This window comes from Mastigoproctus giganteus, chromosome 12, assembly GCF_048544385.1.
Source record: "Mastigoproctus giganteus isolate SK-2022 chromosome 12, ASM4854438v1, whole genome shotgun sequence".
In the NCBI taxonomy this organism is placed as follows: Eukaryota; Metazoa; Arthropoda; class Arachnida; order Uropygi; family Thelyphonidae; genus Mastigoproctus; species Mastigoproctus giganteus.
The window spans coordinates 32,668,828-32,682,906 of NC_143586.1; the positions used below are offsets into that span (position 1 = coordinate 32,668,828).

A 14,079-nucleotide genomic window follows, 5' to 3' on the forward strand; every position below is an offset into this window, starting at 1 on the left:
AAAGTATAACATAATATAAATCAGTCTGTATAAAAAAAAATTCAGTAAAATATTCCTGATCCAGCAGCATATTAGTTTTCCTAACTAAAATTGCTTACTCATTTTATGGTTGCTTTTTATGGGAAAGGTTTTGGGGAAATGTGCTAACAGCTTCACTTTTATTGCAATCCACACATGGCATTCAACTAACAATTAATTGCCAACTTTTCAGGGTAGTATGCAGATTTAAACACACAATTTTCATACCTGAAAACAAGCATGTCAATACAAAAATCACAGCCATTTTTACTAATATCAAGTAGAATGAGCATACATGTTGGAGGGGGAAGATGGATACAAAATATTTTGCACAATTTTATCTTATTCAAACAGAAAACTTTCATATTTTGACATCTACAGATTTTTTTTTTTTTTTTTAAACAGGTAAAAGGTAAACAGAAATCAACTGACCTTGTTTCCAGCAATTCTGTAACATCCTCAAATGCCTTCATGAGAGCACTTACACCCTGTGTAAAATACTGGAGATACATGAAACATGTAGCACAGCTTGAAAAAGCAGCAGCTGTAAGGCTGAAACACAAACAGTTTAGATTCCCATCCTGTGGAGCAGCAGAAAGATAATCAAGCTCAGCTTCAAGTGTTTTTTTAAATCCCTTCCTAGCCTTTAGCAACATTGTTGGTTGTACTTCATTTTGAAATGGTACATATGCATTTCCATTACAAACAGCCACCAACAAACCAGTTAGCTTATTGAACATCACAGATTTTTCATGAACATGAAGCGTTTCAACTACTGTTTCTTTATTCAAGCCTAATTGCAATTCCACAAATGTCTTCAGAAAACCCCACAGTTCTCTTGAATACTTTTTATCAGTTGAGGCACAAGTTGACAGAAGGGTATTAAATACTTTTTCGGCTTCATTTCTGCTATTTGTTAACCATTCCAATTTTGCATATTCTTGCCATAAAATTAAGTTATTTCTATTTTCATCCTCTTTTAACATATTTTTTCCTAGCTTTTTTAAATTTTTTAGTTCATGTTTGTATTTTATCGGTGCTACATTTATATTTTTAAACTGCTCAATGCTAAATCTCAACCACAGCAGTTGTAAGGTTTTCCTATACTGTGCTGCAAAAAGCTTCTGTGTTTGTTCAAATACTCTATTTATAAATGGTATTGAATTTTCAGGAAATGCCCATGATGACAACAAAATAACATCTGAAACCTGCTTTAACTCTACACAATAATGGTCAACTGGCATCCACAAAATGTTATCAGGAGTTTCCATTAGCAACTGATTATGAAATTCTTGATTTGAACTAACACAGCATTGCTCACTGTGAATATTTACTCCAATATATTGTAAAAATTTTAGCAAAGCATAAAAACAGACCTTCTCTGACGTAAACCAAAAAAGAGTGTCACTCACATCATCAACAATAACCATCCTGTCTGGGTCTTCACAATTGTCTTCACTCTCTCCTAATTTTATATCTGCACGCCATGGCAACCAGTGGTAACTTTCACGAAGCATTTCAAATTTTAGCCACACTTCATTCTCCATTTGAAAACTACTAAGAATTTCATCTTCTTTTTGGTTGAGGTCTACAAAATAGTAATAAATTTTAAAGTGAGCATGAAATTTTTTACCGAATAAAAGTTTGTATATTAAAATTTCAAAATAATTGTATAAACACAAACATGTGGTGAATGGAGAAAAAAAAGTGGTTCTTTATTCAATTAGTAAAGAATGCTTGGAGAATCAACTTTGTTTGTCTGTTGATTAAAACATATCCCAATTTAAAGAAATCTATCATATCAAAACTATGCATTCAAGTACACAGCATTATTTCACTTATTTAGAAGTACTATTCATCTGAAGAGCAAAACTAAAGCAATTCATTTTAACAGCCAAAGCAATTCACTGCAATATCCAGTGCCTCCGTAGCCAGGTGGGAAGGAGCAGCAGTGCGTAGCACACGCTTCTCGATTAGACCGGGGTTCGAGCCCGTCACCACCAAATACGGAGAATGTGGAAAGGTCAGGGAATGACCACCGCATATTCCCGGAGCAATATGGCCTTAGTTGCTAATGCTCCTAAAAACCAAATAACAACAATAACAAAATAACAACTGCAATATCCTATTCTGTAATAAAAATGGATTATATCCATTTATAATCTCACAGAATTTAATTTTTCAAACAACTCAAAAAATAATTCTTCTTGGCTCATTTTTTTAAATTTAGATTTCCTATGTCTTTCGGCATCTCTCACCTTGTGAGTTAAATCATCACCAGACTGTCAGATGCTGCAGGGGTGTCATTTGGGACTGTCAAAAACAAGAAACTCTGAGACCTGGGGAACCCCATTCAGATCTCCAACCACAGCAGACTATTGATTACTTGAATGTTGATGTCAAATTTCTCGATACCTTGGACTCTGATAGATACCCTGTTAAAATCTCCATAGGAATAATGCTTTAAAGTTTTGTTAACTTGAACTGCATTTAATACAGTTCTCAAAAACTTGACATTTTTGTGATTAACTCAAAATAAATCAGATCAACACGAAATGTTTCTGAAATTTTGTCTATGTTACCTGTGTTTGATTTTGAAGAGGCTTTCTGCTATTTTGCTGAGACTGCCAAATGGTTATCCATAGTTCGTCCTAAGTTACTAACATCTTTTTAAATCTTACATTACTTGAATAGGTGGCACATTTAAAAATCTGAGACATGTCAGGACAACTGTTTTGAAGTTTACTGCCTTCTCACCTGCTGGCAGGTGGTCTCCATTAATAAAAGTATACCACACCTTGAATAATGTATTTTGTCTAAGTGAACAGCCAAGTGGCGTATGGAAGTTTTAAAAACATTTATGGGCTATGTTTGTCCTACACAGTACAACACTATAGGACTGCAGGAGCATTTCAATGTAGTAACTGAAATCAAATTTTATACAGTTTAGTGTTAAGTAAGGCCAAATGATACAAGAAAGCACACTTTTTTACATCAGCCAAAAAAAAATAATAATAAATAAATAAATAATATAAAACAGAATATTCATGCTATTCTCATAAGGTAACTATTCAATTTTGTTTTAAATTTAGCCAGGCTTACTGTGGCTACCACATTGGGAGGCAACCTATTTCAATGTTCGACAACCCACTGCCAATAGGTTAGCTTCATGAGATCTGGTCTTCTGTGACTGCCTGAGATTGTATATTTGTGTCCCTTGGTTCTTGTCCCACCAACCAGGGAGAACAGAATTTATTTAACTCAACTCCTGTCAGCGCTTTATAGATCTCAGTCAGATCTCCTCTTAGATGTCCAGCTGTAAACCTTATAGATTACCTTCTAAGTCATTCTTCATATATGCAGCCGACCGGGCTAGCCGAGTGGGTAAAGTACCTGCCCGGCAACCCAAAGGTCGCGGGTTCGATTCCCGCCTCGGGCTTGGATCAGAGTACTGCAAAAACCTTGGGAGGTGCAATATGGCCACAGAAGCCGATGCGCCAACAACTACCAAATCAAAAAAAAAAAAAAAAAAAAAATCTTCATATATGCATCAATTTGCCCTCAACACTAATTTGATTTCCTCATTCAATTTTGATCTTGGAAAAAAATAAAACCAAGATCAATAATATATCAAATTTTGTCAACTTTACTTGCATTCAATTTCAAACACAGATAAAACATACAAAACTGGCAATGTTTATACAGGTGAAATCAAAATTTCAAGCAGAATGCCAACTTGACTTGGTTTCGCAAGTGGATAGCCAGTTTCTTCTCTGATCACTCACTGCTTTTAATGTTATAACTTTGTCTTCTTACTTCTGAACTAAAACTGAAGGTCTAGAAGGTTCGCTTCCTTTTCTCACTCTTTTCCTTCTATATATTAGAATCCACATTTCTGCTGATGACAGTACAATATGTTACATTTTCCAAGTTGACAAACGCCGACCGGGCTAGCCGAGTGGGTAAAGTACCTGCCCGGCAACCCAAAGGTCGCGGGTTCGATTCCCGCCTCGGGCTTGGATCAAAATACTGCAAAAACCTTGGGAGGTGCAATATGGCCACAGAAGCCGATGCGCCAACAACTACCAAATCAAAAAAAAAAAAAAGTTGACAAACCTGGAAAAATTCTGCTATTTGAGAAGCAGCAACTTTTCAAATATCAACTACAACCTACTGCAGGTAATTTTCTGTTGAGAAAAAGAAAACTTAACATCTGATCATCTCTTTATTTATTCCAAAACACAGATTAAAAAAAGGGAGCAATCAGCACAGTCATCTTCAACAATACACAACTCAGATTTTCAGACAAAAACATATATCTTTAATGGAGATATAATCCTGACTTCTAATCTCTCTTGGTAGCATATATTGCTTAAAAAAAATGGCAGACTTTCTTTTTTGTTCTCAGTGCTGCTCTTCTCCTTCTAAATAGCTGCTCTGTACAAATCAGCCCCATTATGGAATGCTATCCCCCACACTTGGGGTTCTGGATTAGTGTCGCCGCCCAACTGCCCTTAAACTCAACTATCAAAAAGAAAGCAGTCAGGTTAACTGCTAATCCATCTCTTTATCACATAACTGTGCATCTTTTCTACAGATATTACCACGAGCACTATTCTTCTGAAAGGGCATCTGTAATTCCATCTCTTTCTTCAAACCTAGTCCAAACATAAGTATCAGCTAGTTAAAAACACTCACAGTTCGACTATATACCTACAAAACTAACTTTACTTCTTTATTTATTCCTTCTTTATCTGTCCAATGTCAAGTATCTTCTGTCTTCTCAATCCCCACACCATGCATGGTACTAGAATATACTTTTTATTCATTATCTGTTCAATTTGGATTTCCTTCTATATAATTTATATCCAAGCAACTTATCTTGCCTTCATCAATAATCAGAGTGCAAATAAAATTCTATTCTCTTTCAATATCTGAAAATTTTACACAACTTGGCTCTCAAGTATAGCATAACAACCTCCTCCCAATAATGTCATGTGTCAATTCAATTCAACATACTCATGTAAATTTCACTGCCATTGCAAATACCACAGAGTGAGTAAAAATTCATGTGACCCAAACTGAATGTATTTTTTTTATTTCACTATATGAATTCACAACACATATTGCATGATATAAATATGTCAAATTACATACCACTCATCTGCTTGTAATGCTAATGAAAAGATTCTGTGTATGAGAAAATAACTCTACACTGCATTATGTTATTCTGACACTACTGCCTGAGGATCATATTGTCCCTCCTCTGACACTGAAAAGAGCTTTTGCTGAGTCCAAAGCTTGGAATCTTTGTTTTAGAATCTGCAAGGCATCTGACTCAGTCCCTCATGAGAGGTTAGCATTAGTAGAGGCATACGATGCAAGAAAGCAAGCTTAGGCAGCATCAGCCAAAAAAAAAAAAAAAAAACCTCTCCCATTTCATCCCTCCATTCGTTCCACCTGTACAGCTCAGCCTTAAATTAATTTAGGCTATTAGCTTCCACAACAAAAGATGGAAGCCTGTTCCACCAAACAACTACCTGCTGGCTAAAGGCAAATTTCCACACATCTATTCTACAACTATCTTTCCTCAATTTGAAACTGTGTCCCCTCAAGGTTCTTAGTCTGAGCAAGATGAAGAATCCAATCAGCATTCAGCTTGCTCAACCCATTCATTAAAAGGTTATTGTATAAGCTGGAACATGTTAGGATTACTAGAAAAATTCTAAAATGAAGTGCTGGGTGGGTACAGGGCAGAAGGCAAAGGGTTGTGATTAATGGATATTCTTTGGACTGGTGTAAAGTCAGAAGAGGGAGGTACCCCAGGGATCAGTTCTTGGACCACTGTTGTTTCTGGTTTTCATAAAAAACAGTATCGATGTGATAGATGGATTGATGTCAAAATTTGCAGATGATGTAAAGATTGGTAGAGTAATTAATGATCAGTACCAAGAAGCGCTCCTTCAGGATGACTTGAACAGGCTGCAAAAATGGTCAGAAAATGACAGCTATGTTTTAATGCAGCAAAATGCAAGGTTACACTTGGGAATAGCAACCCAAAATAAATTACACACTTTATAGGGTTGAATTAAAAAAAGTAGAGGAAGAAATGGAGTTATAATATGGGCAGATATCAAGTTTTCTGAGCAGTGTAAACATGCACCCAGGAAAGCCTATGGTGTTCTATCAATGATTTATTGAACATTATCCTGTAGAGATATGGAGATCATAGTCCCACTGTACAAGGCAATTGTAAGACCACATTATATTCTTTCCTCATATCTCACCATGCGAGATATGAGGAATGACTCCAAATATGTGGGCTACAGAGCTTGGCCTTGGCAACAGGGCACCTCTGAGGTGACCTGACTGAGGTTTATAAGGCTCTGAGAGGGGTTAGTAAAATGAACAAAGATGGAATTTTCTCTGTTATAGAGAATTCCAGAACTTGAGGGCATAAATTCAAATTACAGGGGAAGAGGTTTAGACTAGATTGTAGGGAGTTTGTTTTTAACTGTTGTTGTTATTTGGTTTTTAGGAGCATTAGCAACTAAGGCCATATTGCTCCGGGGATATGAGGTGGTCATCTCCCTGACCTTTCCCGCATTCTCCGTATTTGGTGGTCACGGGCTCAAACCCCAGTATGATCAAGAAATGTGTGCTATGCACTGCTGCTCCTGCCCACCTGGCTATGGAGGTGCCTTTCTTTTAGCCAGCAAGTCACTAATCGCTGGAACAAGTTGCCTTCACAGGTAGTTGAGGCTGACAGTTTGAATAAATTCAAAGGTCAACTGGATACCTATGTGAGGAGGAAAGCAAATAATTTGTATTTTTTTTCTTCCTTCCTATGGCTATTACTATTACTATTGATAAAGCTTAGACTTAGGCTCTTTAGAAACAATTACATTTATCCATGGGTCAAGCTAAAGTAAACTATTGTTTTTAATCAAATGACATCAAGTAAATTAATCCATTATTCATTAAAAACTCAAAGGCACACTGCTGTGACCTATTTCAGAACTATTTGGATTCATCACCAGACACAGCCTCATTTTACTTCTGTAAAGCAGTGTATAAATGTATCAAGTATAAATGGGCTGGGTGATGTTATTTGATAACAGTTAAAAATGATAACAGTTGCTTTCAACTCATAAATACAGGTATTTCTAAAGAGCTTAAGTCCAAGGTTTTCTACAGGAAGGGCAATATGGTCCTCAATGACAGAATAACATAACACTATGTTAGCATTATTTTCTTCAAACTATTTAAGTGGCTATGTTAATATAGTACCCTGCTTCTTTAATTTATTCTGTGTTCAATGTTCTCTTGCAGTTCTTCTAAAGAAGTGAGGATGATTGCAAAGATAGTTTCAATAGGTCTAAGAAAAAAGTCAAACAAGAACAAGGATTAGGGAGTGATGGCACAAATCTGTTGAAACTATCTGATCACTAATGAATTCATATAACACTACTGCCATTACATTAGCAATATGTGCTGTTATGCCTGTTTTGTTGGTAAAAATGATAAGCAGATGGTAACACAATGTTGTTAGTTTTCCCAAAGAAAAGAGAACTAATGATAGACTTGTGGGAAATTTCTTTTAATGTGATGGTTAACAGAAATTTCCAGTGAATGTCTTTTGTGACTCTAACATGATCAACTATTATGAACATTACCAGCAGATAGAAGGCATGCACTCTGGCATTATTAATATGATATGTTTTTTGTGAGTTACGATAGCTATAAAAAATGGTAGTATTGCTTGTAATTTTACACTTGCCTAGTAGTAAGTATAAAATGAACACACAACAGTACAGTTATTTTAGCATGGCTAAAGACCAGCTCAGCAAAAATATTTGAGATATATTTGTCAGTGATAATATATTTCTCTTTATTCATGTCATTAGCTATGTAATAAACTGATTTGATGCTGTTGAGAGTCTGGCATGGCTCTTGCTTAGAAAGAATGAGATCAAGAACAGAAAATATATAGAAAGCTTGTTAACAGCAAATACCTGAATGCAAATGAGAGATGTTACTTACTAAGAAAATAAATTATCTAAAGTGAATAAATCAAAATTGAGCAGCAAATTAATTTTCCTTAATTTACTTCTCTAAAAAAGCACAAATTTAAATAGACAGTGTTGACTGTACAAGGGCAGAGAGAAAATATGCTATTTGAACTTCAAAAAACAATTTAAGGTGCCAAAAGGAGCATATGTTCCAGTAATAATTTCTGAACACCGATTTCTTCCTGAGTTACCTATTTCCTAGACTGCATGTCATTATTATTATTATGTATTTGTAACATACTCACTCATTTTGCAAGACATTCAATACTAATTCACAATGCTTAATAGTACAGTAGTATGCATTTAGTTTTTAAGGCAATCTGATTGCTTAAATCATATTGCACTATTTATACCTCATATTAAAAATTACTGGACAATTGCAATATCCTTACTGGAGCAGCATTCAAACTTATGACTTTTATTTCTTAGACAAGTTACCCACTTGACAAATCCAGCAGTATGGAGTGAGCATTTTGACTTAATGCTGCTATCATTCTGTGGAAATTATAAAGATCTAAGCTACTGTATTATCTAATAAAAATAACAAATTATTGTAAATACTTAGCTCTGTGCCAGATTTATGAGGTTCTACTGTATTTTTTAAAATGTATTTAACTTATTCAATAATGGCAACTTAATGAAATCATATTTTAAAAAATTCATTTCTATCATAATTAGCTTATCAGTAACTTAACACAAATAATGTTTAAATAAGATTTTACCTTCATGACTAACCACTTTAGTGGATGATAACACTTTATCTTTCAATACATTTCCCCAGCCAATAGCACCCTCTTCACCAAATCTTGGAACTCCACTATCCCAAAAAGGTTCAAAAAAGGCTACTGCTTGTTCTAAAGGTGCTGATTTAGTTAAGGATGGAGGATTACATAAGTTAAATTCAAGCAAAGCTTGAAACCTTGCTAGGGCACGTTCACTGTAGCCACAAAAACGGAGAAAATAACACAGCTGAGTAAAAATATCTGTAATAAAAATGAAATTAAAATCTTTAAAAATGTTTAAGCATAACAATATCTTTCAGACTTTTGATTAAAACTAGGTTAAATCAAATTTTAAAATTATTAAAACAAGTATTTTTATTATGAAAAAAAGTATGACATGATTATCATAATATCATTCCCATCTACAAATTTTAATACTACAGTTCTTGTTTTTCAATCCTAAAATCATAATAAATGTGGAAAAGTCAAGGATCAGTAATTTTGAACATTATACATATATTTTCCTAAAGTAATTTAACATGGTAAAACTGTGTAAATGGAGAAAAGTAGTAGTAATCACATTTTATTTAATTTCTACATAATATGCCAAGTAAAAAAAGTAACTTTCTCTGATATACAATATGCATTTTCAGTGAGATACATAACTAAGATCAAACAGAATAAAAGAAGTTACTGTTTAATAATAGAGAAATGATTTTAAGCGACACCAGCATCCCCAAAGGCGGAATCTTATCAGCATAATCTGCCCTAAGTAGGAGTTTTTTTTTTGTAGATAATATAATTGAATAGAGGAAAACAAAAGTATTCGCTGATGTCACTGAAAAGGCTTAAGAATTCAGAAAAACTGATTACTGGGAGAGATGCAATGCAGATACAAGTTCGTGTTTCATTGATTTTTAACATAATTCATAGTAACATTAACACATCTAGGCCTAAATCACTAGGTGGCAGTGATCACAGCGTGCTGAAGTGGGATTTACTCAAAGAGGTAACTACCATCAAGAGTAAAGGGAAGGGTTTTTGCTTTCGTAAAAGTGACTACAGTGGTCTCAGACAGTATTTAAATTCTATACAGTGGAACCAACTGATGATGTTACCAACAGCAAATTCAAAATGGGAAGCATTCAAAGAATTAATCTTGGAAGCTACCAGGCTTTTCATACCAACAAAGAAATATTGTTCAAGATTTAGGCCTAAATGGATGTCTGATGAACAAATTAGACATGTGACAGAGAAGAAAAATGCATGGGATACACATAAGTTAACATGTGACTGAGAAGCCTATGATAGATATAAGCTGGTCTGTAACCAAGTTACAAAGGAGATTAGGCAGGCAAAGGCAGATTACGAGAAATCTTTGGCAAAGGATGCAAAGAAAAACAGCAACGAGTTCTTTACTTATGTAAACTCTAGAAGGAAGGGGATGAATCAGGTTGGTCCACTTGATATCGATGATTCAACTGTTGATAATCCTGCTCAGGTAGCTAACAAACTAAATGAATATTTTGCATCGACATTCACACATGAGGAGTTATTCAGGGAGGGGAATGCCAGAGGTGTATTCAACTCTGGCAGTAAGATAGATAATCTTGTAATAACTGAGAGTAAAGTGGAGGAGAAATTGTTGAAGATAAACACAAAGGCACCTGGGGTGGATGGAATCTATCCAGTTATATTAAAGGAAGTAGGAAAACCCTTAGCCATAATTATGAGAGCTTTCCTGGACTCAGGGGAGGTACCCATGGACTGGAGATGTTCAAATGTGCAATCCACAAAGGAGGATCAAAGGGAGACCCAGGTAATTACAGACCTGTTAGTTTAACTTCTGTTCCAGGGAAATTAATGGAGGCACTGGTTAAAGAAGCATTGTAGGATCATCTAGACAAGACTTCAGTTATAGCTCGGACACAGCATGGGTTTGTTAAGAGGAAGTCTTGTCTGACTAATTTGATTGGATACTATGATGCAGTCACAAAGGAACTGGATGCAAAGAATAACTTTGATATCATATATTTGAATCTTAGAAAAGCCTTTGATACTGTTGCACATGGAAGACTGCTGCACAAATTGGATCAGTGTGGCATTGGAGGAACTTGGAGATTAAGCCTGATATGCCTTCATCAATATCATTGATAAATACAGAAAATCACAATGGCCCCAACATAGAACTCTGAGTGACTCCACTAATTACATTAGTCCATGACAAACAATATCCATTGATTACCACTCTGTCTTCTCCCACTCAACCATCCCTTTATCCACAGCAGCAATTTGCCTCCAATGCCACACTGCTCCAATTTGTTTAGCAGTCTTCCATGTGCAACAGTATCAAAAGCCTTTCTAGGATCCAAATATATGATATCAAAGTGATTTTCTGCATCCAGTTCCTTTGTGACTACATCATAGTATCCAATCAAACTGGTCAGGCAAGACTTTCCTTTAACAAAACCATGCTGTGTCTGAGCTATAACTGAAGTCTTGTCTAGATGATCCTGCAGTGCTTCTTTTACCAGTGTCTCCATTAATTTCCCTGGAACAGAAGTTAAACTAACAGGTCGATAATTACTTGTGTCACCCTTTGATCCTCCTTTGTGAATTGGGGTCACACTTGCACATCTCCAGTCAGAGTAGAGAGACTCTGTTAAAGACGAGTCATTAATTAATCTGACTGCTCTTTTGAATGGAATCTAGAAGCCTGAGAGAGGTTTTAGGGGCAGTGTTCCAGATGTGGGAACAATATTCCATGGTAGGGCAGATTTGCAATTTGTACAGAGTGAACAGTTGTTTGGAAAAGTAATGGTGAGAGTGAAAGAGAAAAACAGTTTTTTAGATGCAGAGGAAATGATATTTGTGATATGCTTATGCCAAGAGGGATTAGATGTCAGGGTAATCCCCAATAGATATATATGATCTTACCTAGAAATCGGAATGCCATCGAAGATAAGCATAGGAGCAGAAGAATCCTTTTTGCAAGATATAAAACAGGACTGAATTTAGAAGGACTCAAATCAACTAAGCTACCTTTGTCTCACTGGAGAATTACCTGGAGATCGGCATATAAGGAATTGGTAGCAGATATTTGAGAAGTTGAAGCTGTTTGTGCAAGGCAAGGTTTCTCAAAGTGGAACACAATGTGCTATTATCAGCAAAACTATGGATAGGATTTCAAGTCAGTGGAAGAAGGTCATTCATATAGAAGAGGAAGAGTGGGAGAAGGAACTAAACCTTTCAGAACACCTGCATTAGTGGAGGCACCTCCGTAGCCAGGTCGGCAGGAGCAGCAGTGCATAGCATACACTTCTTGATTAGACTGGGGTTCGAGCCCATGGCCACCAAATACGGAGGATGCGGAAATGTCAGGGAATGATTCATATCCCCAGAGGAGCAATATGGCCTTAGTTGCTAATGCTCCTAAAAACCAATAACAAACAGCATTAGTGGAGAAAACAGTCATCTACCATCACCTGCAGTGAACAGTCAGAGAGAAAACTGGATACCTAATTACAAAAAACAGTTGGCAAACCATAAGATGGAAGCTTATTTAGAAGATGTTTATGCCAAACATGATCAAAAGCCTTTGAAATGTTAAGAGCAACTGCTTGAATTTCACCAAACTTTTCCATTGAATTTGTTCATAGATGGGTAACATAAGCCAGTATATCACCAATGGATTGACACTGATGGGATCCATATTAGCGATCATTGATCAGACAGAATGTTTCTAGATAGTTTAAGAGTTGGCAGTTAAGAGTTCCCCATTACTTTAGAAAGAGTAGAAGTAAGTGCAATGGAAGAAGAAGAACCTGTTACCAAGGGTGATAACTAAGTACTTGGTTTCAAGGATCACTGGTAAAGACAGTCCATTAATTTTTATGATAGGAGCTCTGCTAGAATGAAGCCTGTGCTTGAGGAGAACCACCTTAGGCTTAGAGAAAGAGATGGCGAGTTCATCTTTTTCTGTTTGATTCTGGAAGTGACAATTTCTTCAATATCCTGACTTGAGTTATATTTACTTTCTTCCATAGCGTTCAGAATAATTAAATTTCATATATCTCCATCATTAATGGAATATGGACTTGAGGATTAAGCTGAATTTTTGTGTTTTTATGAGTGGTAGTCCTTGATTTCCCTGTGTGCAAGCCAAGCATTTAGCAGCTGATGTGTATGAGTTGAGTTGTCTGGTTTGTTCAGTGTAGAGACAAGATCCCTTCACAGCAGTGTAGTATTCTCGTTAGGTAACCTTTCAACTTTATATTCGGGGGGGGGGGGGGACTGCTGCGTGAATTTGATTTTATTCTCTTGTACGCTAGTAAGTTTGACATGTAGGAATATTATTTTCTTTGCCTCTTCAGTAGTGTGATTCTGGCTCAAGAGGTTTCAGGTTCAGAAAATTTGCTTGTAGCTCCTGGAGTTTTCATATTTCTAGATGAATTTCCCAATACTGTACTAATTTGTTACATTTGTTATTCCTGTTTTTTTTTTTTTTTTTTTAATTAGATTTCAGTTGCAAGCCAGGCTACCTCATTTTCCTTGTCGCAGTGGCTTCCAGCCATTTCTTTCCTTTAATTCTATTTCTTTAATACTGTCTAGGGCACCAGAAGTTTCAGTGTCAGAATCTCTGGCAAAGGACATGGTTAGAAAGAGTGGCTCCAAAATCTGAGCAACAACAAGTTATTTAAATAGATCTCTTAGTATAATGGCCAACTGATTTATTTTCGTTTTGGTAGGCAACCCTGCCAAGAGAAGGAACCTTCTACAGCCACGAACAAAGGACCATAAAAGTGGAGCAAAGTACAAGGGCTATTCAATAAAGAAAGGTCATGATTTTTTTTCACAGCATACTTTTATTAATCATCCATATTTTGATGGTCCTTTTCAAAGTAGTCCCCATTTGATGAAATGCACTTACTCCAATGTTTCTACCATTCTTCAAAAACATGGTGGAAGTCATTTTTTTGACATGCATTTGACAATTGCCTCCAATGTCATTACAACTTCTGATGACTAGAAATATTTTCTTTGCAGTTCCTTCTTTAACTTCGGAAATTAAAAAAAATTTCAGGGTGCAAGGTCAGGGTGGACGAGGAACACATTTGACATTAATGCTGGCTAAGTACTTGATGACAGTATGAGCAGTGCATTGTCTTGCAATGTCATGATGCAGCATCCACCCAGTTGTGTGCAGTTTTGGGTGTTTGCAACAAATGTGATCCTGCAAAATGTACAATATAGTTCTGTAGTAAGGT

General features: G+C 35.9%; 1 protein-coding gene across 1 annotated transcript in view; it reads right to left on the reverse strand.

Annotated features, from left to right (window-relative positions):
* LOC150076861 (nuclear exosome regulator NRDE2) overlaps nt 1-14,079 on the reverse strand; it is a 117,485-nt gene that overhangs the window by 60,360 nt on the left and 43,046 nt on the right. The window contains exons 5-6 of the mRNA XM_090385704.1: nt 8,813-9,073; nt 451-1,606 (exon numbers count right to left, since the gene is read on the reverse strand). Of these exons, the coding sequence (XP_090241830.1) occupies nt 451-1,606; nt 8,813-9,073 (1,417 nt within the window). The remainder of the gene's footprint in view (nt 1-450; nt 1,607-8,812; nt 9,074-14,079) is intronic.